The following is a 17,040-nucleotide window of genomic DNA, read 5'->3' on the forward strand; positions in this document are numbered from 1 at the left end:
TGATAAGGTAGTCCTACCTGTAACGATTGATTGATAAGGTAGTCCTACCTGTAAGACCTGCGCTGATATTTATGTTGCACCTAAACAAAATCAAAATGTGCCATGTCTTACATGTAGGACTAATTGATAAGGTAGCTTGGCTTGGGACATGTCTGTGCACTATTCACTGTAGTGATGAGAGCAAGCCTTGGCCACTATCTACAGTTGATAATAAATTGTGATATAAAGAAGAGAAAGACTACGAAAAATTTACCGCGCTCTCTTTGTACGGGGAGGGGGGTATTGTCAGAACTGTGGTTTATGATAACAATTGCACCAAATGTCAAGAAAATACTGCTTTCATTGAACACGTTTTTCACCTTTCTTCGCCTTCAAACTCATAATATGTTTCCATTATTTCATATATTCTTTAGTATGGGACTGATCAGACATGTGATCGAAAAATATTAACGATAGATGGTGCAAGGAAATAACTAATAGTCTACATGGAAAACGAGAACATTTCTAATTCCGGTTTCGTGTTAAACCTCTTCCGTGAAGAGCTAACCCAACAGCAATTACTAATCAGTACTCACGAACACGATCCTTTTTTAGACTGGGGTTAAACGATATTTATCGATACGTATATACATGTAATAGCTCCAACATTTGATGTAAATATATCCGATAATATGTTATTTATGTCTACAATTTAACTTTCGTATGAACACTAATAGGGCACTAACTTCTCACGTGAACGATAATAAGCACGTGGTAAATGTTATCTCTAGTAATAGGTCTCTGTTATAAATAGTAGAAATCGGAGGACATGACATCTACGAAGAAGATCAAAATGACTCTGGAATCCATCAGATATAAGCATGGACAACTTGAGATTCTTGACCAGTTGTTGATTCCAGACTCACACAAATTTATTCCAGTGAATGATACAAGCGATGCTTGGCGTGCAATAAAACAAATGCAGGTAAGATGAATTACAAAAAAGTAGTAAATTGACTATATATATGTAAGGATTTTATAATACATTAATTATGGTTAATGTAAGAAATGATTTTAACATGGTATTTGTGCAAAATGTCAAGAATTCTGCACACATTGTGATGTTAATGCTTTCTTTTCTTTTTTTCAAAGAGGCTTCAACTCGACCGGGTTTTCATTGTTTATATAACTTTTGCAGCTATATAGAATGACCTACTGATCTAAAACAGCAAATGGAAGTAGGTTTAGTTATAAGAAATGTATATCACTAGGTTATCATTCATGACCAGACTGGTCTATTGAAAATGTTGTGTACTGTAAGTCATTTCAGAACAGTAGCAGACCAAACTACATCGAACTACAGAAAGCAGTTACAATGTATCACCTTTTCCCATTGATATGCAATTGAGGTTACAATTAGTAACATACATACATACATACATATATATATATATATATATATATATATATATATATAAAGAACAAAGGCAATGCAGGAGTGAATTAGCCTGAGGCTTGAATCATAGCTGTGTAGGCCTATTATGACAGCTTAAAGTTGTAACAGTGAACTGGTGGTAAACAATTTACATTTTTTTTTACCTTTGCTATTTTCAGATTTAATATTCTGATAAAGTCAGAATGAAGATAAGATCAATGTTTCCTCACCATTCTGATAGAATTATTGTTATTTTATGATAAATGATAACAAAGATAATGTAAAAAAATATCTATTTTGCATACTTAAAAGTTAACCTTAATTTCCAATTTTAAAGTATCAAAAGTAAATTAAATTTTTGAACTCAAATTAGCACTGATGTATTTTGAGTGTACTTGGAGTGTGTATATGTAAACTGTATTCATGTACATTACATATAAATATTGTAAATTGATTTACAAAAGGTCATGATGCAGAGTTTCCATTAAGATTTAAAAGAAATGACACCAATGCACTAAGATTTTATCTTCTCTAGAAGGATACAGCTATTCCAGTGTTAATGATGACAGGCTGGTTTACAAAGTATGTACCATAATTCTCTGATCCCTTCAACAAATCCACTCAATAATCCCAAAGGGCAATGAGAACTTCCTCTGCCTAACAATAGGGAACAAGTTACATTTGAAGGACACATGGTACTAATGGTATGGAAAAATGGAAACCAGCCTGTAAATGGGTGAACATAAAATAGAGTATATATGGGTTTGGCTGACCACGATTGGTTAATAATATATGTTATGTTTTAGGAAAAAGAATCTTTTGAGAGCTTATCCTAGCTGTAAGTGAATTTTTTTAGAGACATTGTTGGATTGGAATTTCAATCCTTTAATAGTCTTGAGTTTGGAACACTCATTACTAAAATTAGCACCTGACTCTTTGGCACGGAATTGAAAGCACATGTTTCAAACACATGCGGTCCAGAAAATGCCACAGCTCATATTCTATTCTCTTCATAGAAGCTGACATCCAGGTTTCATCTATACTCTGATAAATATAGGTTTGATCATGAGCACCCAGAAATTTGAAGTTATTGAATTTTTAATATCATGTTGTTTGCATAGGTTTACCACGTGAACTGAATTAGGACAGTGAGTCATATAGACAGCCACAGCAATACACAGTGACTTCACATATGCAAGTGCAATTAACTTTACTATACATGCAATCATGTGGTTCTATTTGTGGATAACAAGCAAACTTAATACTTTTTGTAAACAGCAGAGTGACTTTCAATGGGATATTAAACACATATTCAGACATATCAACTGTTGCCAAGAAGGGGGAGGGGAATAACTGTGTAGATTTGACTATGTTAGGTGGTGTGTTTCACACTTTGGTTTATATCTAAGCAATACATATATAAAATTTATACAATTTACCATTTATAGAGTAATTATAGTAAGCAATATGATATTTCTTAGCTGTGTTTTTAAACATAATTCTTCAGATATGATCACTTAGGTCTCTTCCACCATGCTTAATGGTGATGACCTCTTATGACTTTGCATCCCATTAATTTCTTTCAGTGAATGTTTTGAAAGTTCATATTTTGCATTTTAATGGACTTATGTCTACCTTACTTTAGATTTAAATTATATGTCTTTTTGGAGGAATTTTAGGTAATTTTTGTAATTTAAATCTCTTTTTCTATAATAATACATGTACATATAGATGGTCACCTTGACCTTTTACTCATTAATTACATAATATGACAAGGCTGGTAATATATTTCAGTATTAAATTGAAGAACGATAAATGGTGATATTAAAAAAGATGATTCTTGTTAGACAGCTTTATTTTAATATTTTTTTCTTCTGATTTTCTTAAATAAAGCTCAAATATTTAAATGTTGCCTGAAATGCACCACTGCTCTTTAGGTGAACATGAACTTGCAATATAATTTAATATTCACTAATGTAATCTTTGACAAGCAGAACTATGTACATTGCTTACTTACGTAATGAATTACTATTCCTATGGCTGTCAAGAAAATCAAGAGTGGATATAGGACACACGGTACTAATGCTGTGGAAAAATGGGAACCAGTCTGGTTGTTGTTGTGGGTTTAACGACATTTTTCAGCACACGATAGGCTATGCATGGCAGCCAATATTAGTGGTGGAGGAAGAACCCGGGAAAACCCAGGGAAGAACCACCAACCCACGAGAAGCTACTGGCAAGCTTTCTCACATACCCACACTGGCCAAATTCGAGACTTGAACCCACGCAGACAGAGGTGAGATGGCAGTGATCCATAATGGAGAGTGCTTTTGACCACTCGGGGTCCCAGGAACCAGCCTGGAAATGGGTGAACAAAAATAGAGTTGGGGTTTGGCTGACCAGGATTGGTTAATAATGTAAGTTATGTTTTAGGAAAAAGAATCTTTTGAGAGCTTATCCTAGTTGTAAGTGAAAAAAAATAGAGACATTGTTTTATTGATGGAATTTTAGTCCTTTAACTGACTTGAGTTTGGAACACTCGTTACTAAAATTAGCACCTGACTCTTTGGTGCAGAATTGAAAGCACATGTTTCAAACACATGCAGGTCCAGAAAATGTGGCAGCTCATATCCTTTCCTCTACACAGAAGCTGACATGCAGGTTTCATCAATACTGATAAATATAGGTTTGATCATGAGCACTGAGAAATTTGGTGTTTGCATAGGTTTACTATGGGAACTGAATTAGTACATTAAGTCCTGAAAGGCTAGGTGAAGCATGTCCAATCCCCATACATGTTAATATCAGATCTATTCAAAGTTTAATTTTTAATGTGAGCTTTGGACTACTCATTTTTAAACTTCCGCCATAAAGCAGGTCATAGTATGTTATGATGTCCTTCCATCTGTCACCTATTTGGCTACCACACAATAACTCAAAGTTTGGTGCCATCTTTAGTTAGCAAACTTTACTGTTGTCTTGCACTTGAGGTAAGAAAGAACCAAATCAGTTTTGGGGTTGAATCTTCAGAGGTCAAGGTCACAAAAACTGAAGGAAGAAGAAAAATGGTTTCTTCACAATTGCTATAGATGTCCATAATCTTGAGTTACCAAACTTTGCAGATAGTTTGTACTTGGTACTTGGGATAAGGAAGATCCCTTTTGATTCTAGCCTCATTATGACTGAGAGAAGGAATATAATTTATGTATAATAACCTTTGGTCTCCACTATCCATGGTTACCAGACCTCGTGTATGGCTTGCACATGAAGTGAGGAAATCAAAGGCTATGGTAACTGACTGACAAGAAAAAATCATTTCTGCACTTTCTCCATAATCTATGGTTGCAGACGAGGTAAGGAAAAAGCCCCTTGACTTTGAGATCAAGCAGCCCAAGATATCAGGGTCACTTTTTCTAAAAGAATAAAGATAAAAGTTTGTGGACACACACATACATACCACCTTTTCATCTTTTGAAGAGCCAGCTGAAAGTTAAAAGTTCATGGCTAAGTCAGTACATTTCTACTGAAAGCATCCTAATGACCCAGATTTCTTGCCAACTTAAACTGCATTTGGCTTTTAGGCAGATGTCAGATGAAAAGTCAAGGGCCACTTGGGTTTCATGGTATCAACTCACTAGAGCACCTTTACTTTGATATTATAGATAAGGATTTATTTAATTTGTTAAGTCTTGTATCAATAGTCACAAGAGCAACATTTCATAGAACAAGGTCATTTTAGTCTCATTTTATTTCTGCATAATAATTTAATGTTATCAATGGTTGCAGAAGACTACAACAGTGAATGTTTAATACATGTAAACTATGTGTGTGTGTATGATTTGGATTTTTAACGTAGGTTTAAAAAAAAATCAGTCATATCGCTTCAATGTCTGCATTGTGACAGTTTATAGTGATGTCTATCATGTTGCAGACATTTAACATGATGTCCCACCCAGTCACATTATCCTGACACCAGGCTGACCAGTCCTAACACTAACCTCTTAATGCTGAGCGCCAAGTGAGGCAGCTGTTAGTACCATTTTTGTAAGTCTTTGTATGACTCGGCTGGGGATCAAACCCACGACCTTCCGCTTCTGAGGCGGACACTCTAATCACTAGGCCACCGGATCAGTCTGTGAATTATATAATTGGTTTATTGTTTTTATTTGGCTGTCTCATATTAAGCTTTGTACATGTGGCTCATTAGAAGCCATTAGGTTTGTGTTACTAAAAACACAGCATAATTATGAGTAAATCATGTTCATTTTCTTTTTTTGTTTTGAAATTCTTATTTCTTGTTAGGTGCGAGGTGCACCTGCAATTGCCATTGTTGGGTGCCTTAGTCTGGCGGTAGAACTTCACAATAAGGAGTTTGACAACAAGCAGTCACTTGTGGACCACATCTGCAAACAGCTTGAATACCTTGTCACATCACGGCCAACAGCTGTAAATATGAAGGAGGCAGCCCATCGGTTCTCTGCCCTTGCAAAAGCCTTAACAGATGACGAAAACTACAGCAAGGATGATGTCAAGCAGTTGTATGTTTCTCATTGTTTTAGACTGAATAGTTTACATCATTTTTTAGATTTAATATTTTACATAGGTTTTTTTAGATTTAATAATTTGTAGAATTTTTTTTAGGTTTAATATTTTACATCATTTCATATATCTTGAATTATGGTCGTTACTGTGGAAAGTCAGTTAAGGAGACTTATTTATGAGACATGATTTGGTTTTATATATGGATGATTCCAATCCTGAAACAAGACTTGCCTGGACTAGCATCACTAGTGCACATTCTGTTAAGCCAGATTATTTTGAGACCTAACAAATTATTCATTGTAATAAGCATTTGTTATAATAATGTATTATCTTTATTAATAAGTGCTTTCTGGGGTACCATGTGGGTGAAAAAATTGTAATAGCAAAGTTCTTTATAGTGAGGGTTTTCTGCCACATCTCATTTGTTATCTGTTACAATTAAAAACCACAAAGACTGCAATTGCAAACAGTGTTGACTCCAACTGCAAATAGTGTAGGCTCTAATTACAGTGTAGACTGTATAGTATAGAATCCAGTTGCCAGCAGCATACACTCCATTTACAACAGATGAGACTTCAGTTAAAAGCCGTGTAGACTCTAATTACAAACAGTGTAAACTCAGGTCTGATTTTTTGGGGTGTGCACTGTTTACTAGAATTTATAAGTATGACACAGATAGATCTAAGTCTACACTGCAGTTCACAATGAGATGTGGCACTTGTACACTGCAGTTCACAAGGGGATGTGTCACCTGTACAGTGAAGTTCACAAGATGTGGTGCCTTTACATAATTGTCTGAGTGATCAACTCTTATTTCAGAATGATAGAAGAGTTAGAGTTGATGCTGGAGGATGACATAGCCACCAATAAAGCTATTGGAAAGAATGGAGCAGAACATATCCTTGGTTACTCCAACAATCAGCCAGTATGCATCCTCACCCACTGTAATACAGGGTCGCTTGCCACCGCAGGGTATGGTACTGCATTAGGTATGTAGCAACTAATATATTTATTTGTGTATAATGTATATCCAGATGGGTCAAGTTCTGTTGAAGCTGCCACACTTGGTGCTCAGTATTGAGAGGTTAGTGTTAAGACTGGTCGGCCTGGTGTCAGGATAATGTGACTGGGTGGGACATCATGCTACATGTCTGCACCATGATGCCTCAATGCTAGACATCACTATAAACTGTCACACTGCAAACATTGTAGCGATATGACTGAAAAATTGTTGAAGCTATGTTTAAAATCCAAATCACACACACACACAAGTTCTGTTGATATGATGTGTTGACATAAGATCAAAAGTTCAACAAACAGTCTTGATGCTGACCTGAAGGTGCTGAATCTATGGGTGACAGGTTTGATTTTGACTAGAACTGCCCCAGCACTGGTCTCATAATTTGAACTTTTGTTCTTTATTTCATGTCACTACTAATGTAAAATTTTATAAGCAGAATAATGATTTTTACTTGGGCTAAGAATAATGATTTTTACTTGCCTAGGCTAATTGGGCTAGGGAGAATGATTTTTACTTGCCTGAGCTAATTGGGCTAGGGAGAATGATTTTTACTTGCCTGGGCTAGTTGGACTAGGGATAATGATTTTTACTTGCCTGGGCTAGGGATAATTTATGTCAGATCTGAATCTATGCTGTTCAGTTTCATATCCATATGCTACACAAGCATCAGTCTTTCTCTTATTTACATAAAATAATGCATGAAATCAATTTTAACACCAATATAATTAGTAAATCCTAGTATATTAGAATCCTAAAGTATTGGTAAGTGGCAGATGTTTACATTGTGGAACTTTTTTAAATGAGCAATCCAGTGAATACCTATTTTGCCTCATAGGCTTTGATATGAAAGACATTTTGTTAAACAATGTTTCTCTTCTGATTTTTTAAAAAGTTTCTTGATTTACAGTTTTATGCTGCCATATAAACATATTGCATAATAAATACATTGCATAATGTTGGAAAATCAATCAGAAACAGGTTATTTAGATTACCTTAAGGGACAGTTTAGAACAGGAAGGTAACACTCACTTGAGAAGGGGGTGGGTAGGCATAGTGCCAAACTCAGCATTATATATTAATGTGAAATCAACTTTCAACATATCTTCCTCTAGATAAAAATGTTTGTCATTCTTAGTATGTTAGCTGTTTACAGTTGTCATTTTAAATATAGTAAAACTGTCTTTAAAGATTTCCCATTATACCAGCATAAGGTGGTCTCTCAGTAAGGATGATCTCTCAGGGTTATTACATTATGCATATGATGCAGTTAATCCATGCATGGAAAAGTTGGCCTTTCATGACAATGGCCTTTCAAGATAGGCTTGACTGTAGCAATATCATGGGTAGAGATATTGTAGAAATTTATGGTTGTATAATTGTAAATTGTAGAAATTTATGATTATCCATGAGCAACCAACTTTGTAAATATGGTCCCCAGATTTGGCCCAAAAGATTGCTGTAATCAACATTTTTCACCCAGATAATGAGTAGCTGACACATGTAGATTAGTGTGACCTCTTACTACCAGCAATCACCCAACATTCAACAATGTATTATTGTTGTCAGTATGATTTCACTCTCAGTGCCTGTATCAGATGTTAGCTGTTGGTAGTGACAGTTGACCGGAACATTAATTCCAGCATTCTGGATATTTGATACCAGAGACTGTCAACAAGTTCCATTCTGTTGTTTATCTTCCCATGGCTTACTGAGCCTGGACCACTTCATGCCCTTGGATAAGGCACAAATTTTAATTAATTAAAATCCCATATCTCTAACTTTTACTAAAACAAGAGCAGAGTGGGAGAGCAGGCAGTTATGGGCTTGGTACTGTAAGCAACACTGGTTTTGGTTTTTGTGAAGATTTTAGCTTTATTTTACTTAAAGTTGTAGGACCTTACTTGGTGTTTGTGTGTCCTTTGAACCCAAATGTAACAATTATATAGAGATAATTATGGAACTTGCTGTAGGTAAACAAAGGGACAATTCATTGATCACATGTTTACTGCTGGAAAATATATAAAATTCATTATAATTTTAAAACTGGAATATATATATAAGATTCATTATAATTTAACATATTCATTTTTAATATGTTTTGGTTGCCCAACTGAGCTTTCAAATTAGCAGAAATAGTTAATTGCCATTAAGTTGTACTGGGTTTCAGGGCAATGGATTTTTCCACATCTGCATATCTTTTTATTCTTCACAGGAGTTGTCCGTTGCTTACATGAACTGGGCAAACTTAACCATGCATTCTGCACTGAAACCAGACCCTACAACCAAGGGTCTCGGCTCACTGCCTATGAACTTGTGTACGAGACAATACCTGCCACATTAATCTGTGACAGCATGGTTTCCATGGTGATGAAGAACAAGGTCATTTCAGCAGTGGTAGTTGGTGCTGATAGAGTTGTCAGGAATGGGGATACAGCCAATAAAATAGGGACATACCAGCTGGCTATCTGTGCAAAATATCACAATATCCCTTTCTATGTTGCTTGCCCAGTTACAACATTTGACCCGAACATGAAGACTGGAGAGGAAATTCATATTGAGGAGCGACCTCATCATGAGATGACCAGAGTAAAGGGTGTTTCTTTAGCACCAGATGGTAAGATCATCACATTTTTAAAAATCATAGTAAGGGTTTACACTAAAGATGCACCAACACTTGAATTTTACCCACCATTGCTTCATCGATTTTTCAAAGTTTTGCCAATTCGCCTTGATGTCAATGGAGTTTGCTGTTACAGACAAGTTGGCAAACCAATCATAGGTGGGTAACAAGTTAATTCTGTCACCTCGTTGGACTGGATAGTCAGTGATATAATTTGCAAAACAATGACTGCATAGCCATAAGTGCTCTTTTGGAAAATTCCCTCCTAAACTGCAGCAGTTGGTTGGTAGTTTTACAGTAGCAAGGAGCATGATGGGTAAAAATATATTTCCTTTTCTAGTTATGGCTGTTGATATTTAGCTGCATTTTCATGAATTTGATATACCATGTACTCACCTGTAAGTTGAGTCCCACTGCAAACTGCCCAGAACCAGATCTGCAGTAATGTGCCAACAGATCTGGGTCTGTGCATTATGTCAGGAGTGAATAGTAGAACAAACAACATTGACCCTGATCTTTATGCTATGGCAGATTATTATCATTGTTGTTTGCAGTTTGTCTTGACTGATAAGCGAGTATATACAGTATGTGATGCATTTAGGTGTATCAGTGAAGAAATCAATCAATATAGGGATTAAAAGATGACAGGTCCAGGATACTAAATCGTCAACAGTTGTAATATTTCTCAATACGGAAATAACATTATTTATGTACTGCATTTAATTATCAAAACTTATGTGATATTGACCATGGATCAAAGTAGTTTGCTTGTCAAATGGTCTATGGGACCTGTTATGTATATTTAATTTGCATGCTTGTCAAATGGTCTATGGGAACTGTTATGTATATTTAATTTGCATGCTTGTCAAATGGTCTATGGGAACTGTTATGTATATTTAATTTGCATGCTTGTCAAATAGTCTATGGGAACTGTTACGTATATTTAATTTGCATGCTTGTCAAATGGTCTATGGGAACTGTTATGTATATTTAATTTGCATGCTGTCAAATGGTCTATGGGAACTGTTATGTATATTTAATTTGCATGCTGTCAAATGGTCTATGGGAACTGTTATGTATATTTAATTTGCATTGTTTTTATTAGTTTTTTTATTTTTTATTTCACTGTATGTTTTGGGTAATGTAAAATTTTATGGCAGACCTTGTCCAAAATCAGTTACAGTTTTGTAAACAACATTGTTTACCTTTTAATGACTGAAGGATAAATATTAGGATTATTATTTTGGTCCAAGTCAAGGACATTGTGTTTGGAATGTTCTTTATTATAATTTTAGCAACAGACCTTTTAAATATAACTAAGATTTTATCTTGTAATCATTTTTGGAACCTTCTAGAATGAAATTTTCCATTAGATTATAGTTTGGGGTTTTAAAAAAATAGAAAATGCTAATTGTGACCTAGGTCAGGTAGAGGAATATAAAATCTTGTTTACTGAAAAAATTATTTATTCCTGCAGTAACAGCTGATGCAGAAATTATTGATGTTTCGAGTATTTTGTTTGGGCTGGAATTTATTTATTCAAATTATTTCTTAAGTGGTAATACAAAGCACTCATCAAAAATAATATTCTTGGAAATAGAGACTTGGATTTGTAGTGAAATTCAAACAAGGATAAATTCTTGGATATTGTGATTGTGATTCAACAAAAGACTTGCACATCATTACTATGCAGGTAATCACAGACACATCACTTTCAGCATTGAATTTATTTTGGAATTTCACTTGAGTTTATTCAGAACTTTAATCATTAGGACTTGAATTAGAAACTCTATGATTATTTGGGATTTAATTCACAATACCATAAGTTATTTGTTGTACATTTTCACTTTGTATTTTAGGGAAATAGATTGTTTGCCAAATTTTACAAATTAAACTTGTTTTTTCTGCTCTTTTCTGTTACTTTAAGACCACAGAGTCATAATAAATCAAAGTGGTATCTTTGGAAAAGTTATAAGTAAAGGGAAGTTAAACATTTTGTATTTATTTGCATATAATGCCAACACAGCTACAAACAGCATCAAGTTAGATATACTATTGCATGATGCACCTGCAGATCAGGGTCTGTGCTCTTAACTTTAGTCACAAGTGGAACAAACAGCATAAACCCCTGATTTTCTGTTACATTAGGCATTACAGCTTTATCATTACATTATTTAATACCAAGGGCCAGCCTAATACATTTGTCAGATAGTAGGGAATGGGCTTTATATCCAGATAAACAACTCAACACATGGATAATTGTAGCACAAGAAAACATTGGAGGCAAACAAAAAAGCAAGCACTGGATGTAAGAGCTGAATATTTTGTTGCATCACATTGATCTAGTTTTCTTTCGCCAGTGACTTTGCAAGGGTTTTTGAATTGTGCCATGGCAGGGTGGACTTACACATAGCACTCAAGAGTTATTTTTGAGGAAAAACTATTGTTAATAAGGTTGTACTGTATTTCTAAAAGGCTAAGGTAAATTCAAACTAAATTTTTAAAGCATCTCCTTAGAGTGGAAGAACTTTTGAGGATACTTTTGTTTTGCTGATGGCCTTGAGTTCTGTTTGATATTGTGGATTTCTTGAGGTTTTGTAGACATTGAACTTGAAGCAGAATATTTGTGTACTTTGCATACAAATCAAAACTCTGTTTTGTTTGTCAAAAAGGTTTCAGAAATTATATAAATTACCTGACTATTATTACTTTTTGTTCAGACTGAATACAAGAAATGAAAATGTTTTAAGAATATGAAAAGTTTGTATTTACACTTGTTTTTACAGGTATTAACTGCTACAATCCAGCCTTTGATGTCACACCTGCTGAGCTGATTACTGGTGGAATAATCACAGAGTATGGAGTCTTCCTGCCAGGCGAACTTCATAATTGTCTTACGACAGTAGACAAGTCAAAGCATGAAGAATTTCCAAGGTCACGTTCAAGAACAAATTTTCAAGTTTTCACTGAAAGATAGTTATGGGATTAGTGAAATTTTGTTTCTAGTCTTGGAATATATCTTCCATTAGTCAAAAGTAACTAAGTAATTTTCTTTAGTTTTTTTTAAATTATTAATAATGACAGTTAAGTGTTTCCTATGCAGAGAAATATAAATATTGAAGTACAGGTTGCAATATCAGTAGTAATAGTTCATTACAGTAGGACTGACTTCCCAATTTACGATGCACATTGTTGTATCACCATAAGAAGTATGAAGTGTAATACCATATGAAGTATGCAATGTACCAGTATATGATGTGTGCACTGTATCACTGAAGTATGCATTGTATGATGTATGCAGTGTATCACTATATGAAAATATGCATTATATCATGATATGAAGTATGCAAGTAGTATGCAGTGTATCATTATGAAATATGCAATGTATCCCTATATCAAGTATTATGCAGTGTATCATTAAAAATTTTAAATTACATTTTAAGTATGGATTGTCTTTTTTCTTACATATGAACATCTGTCTGTACCCTTTCAGTTTTGCTTTGTCTTTTATACATCAGTCCCTTCATTTACCAGTCTGTCTTTGTATATGTCATCTACTACTTACCTACCTACCTTCTCTGTCCATCCATCCAATCCCATCCCATCATTCCTACATGCTCCATCCATCCAATCCCATCCCATCATTCCTACATGCTCCATCCATCCAACCATCCCATCATTCCTACATGCTCCATCCATCCAATCCCATCCCATCATTCCTACATGCTCCATCCATCCAATCTAATCTAATTTACCAGGGACCAACTGTGGCCAGGTATTAAAAAGCACTCGCCTTTAATTATCATTACCGTCTCACCTCTGTCCAAGGAGTTGAGTTTTGGACCCAGCTAGTGTGGGTAATTGAGAAAGCTGCCAGTAGCTTCCAGCAGATCAGTGGTTCATACCAAGATTCTTACTCCACCAGTTACAGCCTATTGTTACAAATCTATGGTTTTAAACTAAGCAACAGAAAAGAGTGAAAACCGACAAGTTTTGTAAAATTCAACTAATAATTTATATCCCTAGAACAATGATGATGATGCTAGTGATTTTACTTAAAGAGGGTGACACAATTTGTGGCTTGGAACAGCTCCTTTATCAATTATTGCTTGTTTGTGTGTGTGTGTGTGTGTGTGTGTGTGTGTGTGTGTGTGATTTGGATTTTAATATAGCTTTTAACAATTTTTCAGTCATAGTGCTACAATGTCTGCATTGTGTCAGTTTATAGTGATGTCTAGCACGGAGGTATCATGCTGCAGACATGTAGCATGATGTCCCACCCAGTCACATTATCCTGACACCAGGCCAACCAGTCCTAACACTAACCTCTTAATGCTGAGCGCCTAGCAAGGCAGCTGTTAGTACCATTTTTATAGGTCTTTGGCATGACTTGGCCAGGGTTCGAACCGATGACCTCCCGCATCCAAGGCAGATGCTCTAACCACTAGGCCACTGAAGCGGTCAGTTATTGCACTTGATGAGTTTATCACTTTTAGACATTTCATTGATTTTTCTCAAGAAAAGCTCCTACATGACCTGTCAATTATTTCATTTTTTTTTACAAAAGTTAAGAAAAGTTGAATAAGAGGAGGAGGAGTGAAAGTTATTTTTACATTAATCTACTTTTGTTGTTATTGATTATGTTGTCTTATATTTATTATGTTGCTATTGTTTCCTTTTCCTTTTTTTTAGTGTTTGTAATGTGCACTGTTTAGAAAAAAAAACAGCAGGAGAATCTTAAGAAACAAATTTTGTCAAGTAATCAAAATTCACATTTATAAGATGTGGGCAGTTGAAATAATGCAGTGACATCGATTCCTTGTGTTCATATTTTTAAGCATTTACTATTTCTTTCTTATGTTCGTATATATGTAACAGTAATCTAGCAATTGTGAAATTAAGAAGAAAAGGAAAGCCTAAGTTTGTGTTTATTAAATGGGTAACATCACAATGCAGTGTAGTAATCCAAATCCAAAAAATGAGCAAAAGAAGTAGTAAAAAGTACAAATCATTATACTTGTTTCAGTGGTAGTAATCCAAATCCAGAAATGAACAAAGTAAATAATACAAATAATTATACTGGGTTTAGTGGCACCAACATGCATATACTTGCATCATTGGTGATTCTGGATCAATTAGTGAACTATTCACTTTACTGTGTTCAGTTATTCATGTAATAAGTGATATGCATCATTTTGTATTAAATAATGTTAATAGAAAGACTCACTATATAACTCTTCTAACATAACTAGCAATATGTACACTTCTATTAAAATCATTAGTCCAGAGAGATTAAACTATTTCACAAATTACTGGACCAGTTAGACTTAAGTTCTTCACAAAATATAATGTTATGGGACCAGTCTGTTCAAAGGGAGACAAATCTGTAGTTTTTAATCTGTAACTGATTCTGCTCCAGTGTTTGTACTTTTCGTAGTGTTTGCTTTTTTTAGAGAAAGATTTTTCCAGATTCTCATCATTGGTTATCCTGGTTACTTAAAAAAGACTATAAATATGTACACCTGTCAAAAGACAGCTGGCTCCACTTCATCATTTACCTTCCTGGACTTCAAATATAAATTAGCATAGAATAGTTGATAATGTTTTTTTACTTTTATATATTTTATTTTTCATTTATTGCACTTTCAGTATCTGGTATTATCTACTCCTGGCAAAATGAATTTTCTTCATTTTATTAACTGCTAAAATTTTTGTACCTTTGATTAGTTCACACTCATTTTTGGAGCATTTGGAAGAAGCCATTTTGATCAACTGTAAATCTAGATGGTGCTAGTTTACACAATTCTCACATGTAGAGCATTGTGCATGCTGCTTCCTCTGTCAGAAGTATGTAATAGTTCCCATGATTTACATTTGTTTATGGCATCAGCACATTATATGAAAATTTGCATACATGTTCAACATATACCACTACCTTGCTTTGGCAATGGATTGATAACATGCAGACTTGCTTTTAATACAGATACAAGTATGGATCCAATTTTTGTTTAATTAAACAAAATAGGCATCTGTATGTTTAACATTTAAAAATTATGATCAAAGTGGTTAAATTAAAGCTGAATAAATGGCATGTATTGTCAAAAATACCAGTTAGTACACTGACATTTTAGTTGTAACAGAATTTGCAAATTTCACTAAGAAATTATATACTAGATAAGATTTCTTTAGTAAAAAAAATTGTAATCTATAAAGCAATATAATATGAAGGATTGATCAACAAAAATGTTGCTAAAATGCCTACTGCAGGCAATATTGTATGATAAATGCCAGTTCAAGAAGTCTTGTTAGGTGTAATTTATATTTTTATTTTATCTTATAAATGGGTTTTAGCGTAATTTTCGTAAATGTCATACCATTTAGTAAGATGTTACAAGAGTCTAAACTGCTCACAACTGCTTCTTTGAAAATCAAATTAAGTGCATAATCAGTGGTTAAGCTCACTTTATTTTCACAACTATTGAGTACTTATGGTCCTTTAGACATGATGATAGAATCTGTATAACAGCTGAGTTATCCCCACCTGATGACTATATTGAAAGATGCCAACATCAAGGTAACACCAGGATGAAAATCAGCCTTTCTTTTGGGGAGAATCACACACTAAAGGCAATGTTTAGCCACTGGCTAATGTGCTGGGACTCGTATTGTTGCATACAATTTTACCTATAAATACCACATGTTCTATATATAATAAGTATACCCCATGAGAAAGGGGAGAGGTCTCATCCCTTGTGTTAATTATATGTAGCTCAGGTATTTACAGGTGAATTGTTAGCAAAAAAACAGTTCTGTTGACTAATTTATTGATATTGAAGTTTTTGCTAATGCCATTGTATTTCTGACTTTTTAAACTATTTTTGATCTGTATTTATTTATTTCATCCAAATAAAGGACAGGACAGCTGCTGGATATTGATAATATTAATGATGTGTACTTGGTTATTGCCCATACAATTTATAAAGAAGTTGTAACAAAATAGACCTGAATGGATGCCTGGATCGAATGACAACACAACACAATGTGATAAAAGATGATAATTTATATAAAATGAATTAATAAAAATCTATATATCCAAACATTCACAATTGGAAAACAAAAAATGATTAAAATGAAAGTGAGATTCAGATAATCTCCTGGAATGTGAGATTTACATAATTTCATGTAATCAAAATAAAGATTAAAATAATATTATGTAAACAAAATTACTCCGGTTGTACTCAGTTGAAATAACCAATTGAAACAAACATGACTCAGTCATTTGTACAGCCATATGATTTATATATATTTATAAAACTTGCAAAAATGTGTCCAATGACAAACCACACACCTGTCCCGAATTCTTGGGTTGGGTCTCACTTGTATTGGCCGTACACACCCTTCAGCACACATTTCTCCTAAATTGGGTTGGCACACTGGTATTGG

The 17,040-nt window shown here is 34.3% G+C and overlaps 2 protein-coding genes across 2 annotated transcripts in view; one reads left to right on the top strand and one right to left on the bottom strand.

Annotated features, from left to right (window-relative positions):
• The window catches only part of LOC149807407 (uncharacterized), a 113,614-nt gene extending 113,092 nt beyond the window's left edge, over positions 1–522 (bottom strand). The window contains exon 1 of the mRNA XM_089966457.1: positions 360–522. Within this exon, the coding sequence (XP_089822583.1) occupies positions 360–394 (35 nt within the window). The 5' untranslated portion in view covers positions 395–522. The remainder of the gene's footprint in view (positions 1–359) is intronic.
• A 14-nt stretch (positions 523–536) lies between these two features.
• Positions 537–13,039, top strand: LOC149807408 (methylthioribose-1-phosphate isomerase-like). Its single transcript, XM_089966467.1, has 5 exons — positions 537–964; positions 5,717–5,952; positions 6,776–6,945; positions 9,190–9,591; positions 12,384–13,039. Exons 1-5 carry the CDS (start codon positions 809–811, stop codon positions 12,572–12,574), a joined length of 1,155 nt encoding a protein of 384 aa, XP_089822593.1. The 5' UTR covers positions 537–808; the 3' UTR covers positions 12,575–13,039.
• Positions 13,040–17,040: the final 4,001 nt, after the last annotated feature.

Source organism: Sinohyriopsis cumingii, chromosome 1, assembly GCF_028554795.1.
Source record: "Sinohyriopsis cumingii isolate HCF-2022 chromosome 1, ASM2855479v2, whole genome shotgun sequence".
Taxonomy (NCBI): domain Eukaryota; kingdom Metazoa; phylum Mollusca; class Bivalvia; order Unionida; family Unionidae; genus Sinohyriopsis; species Sinohyriopsis cumingii.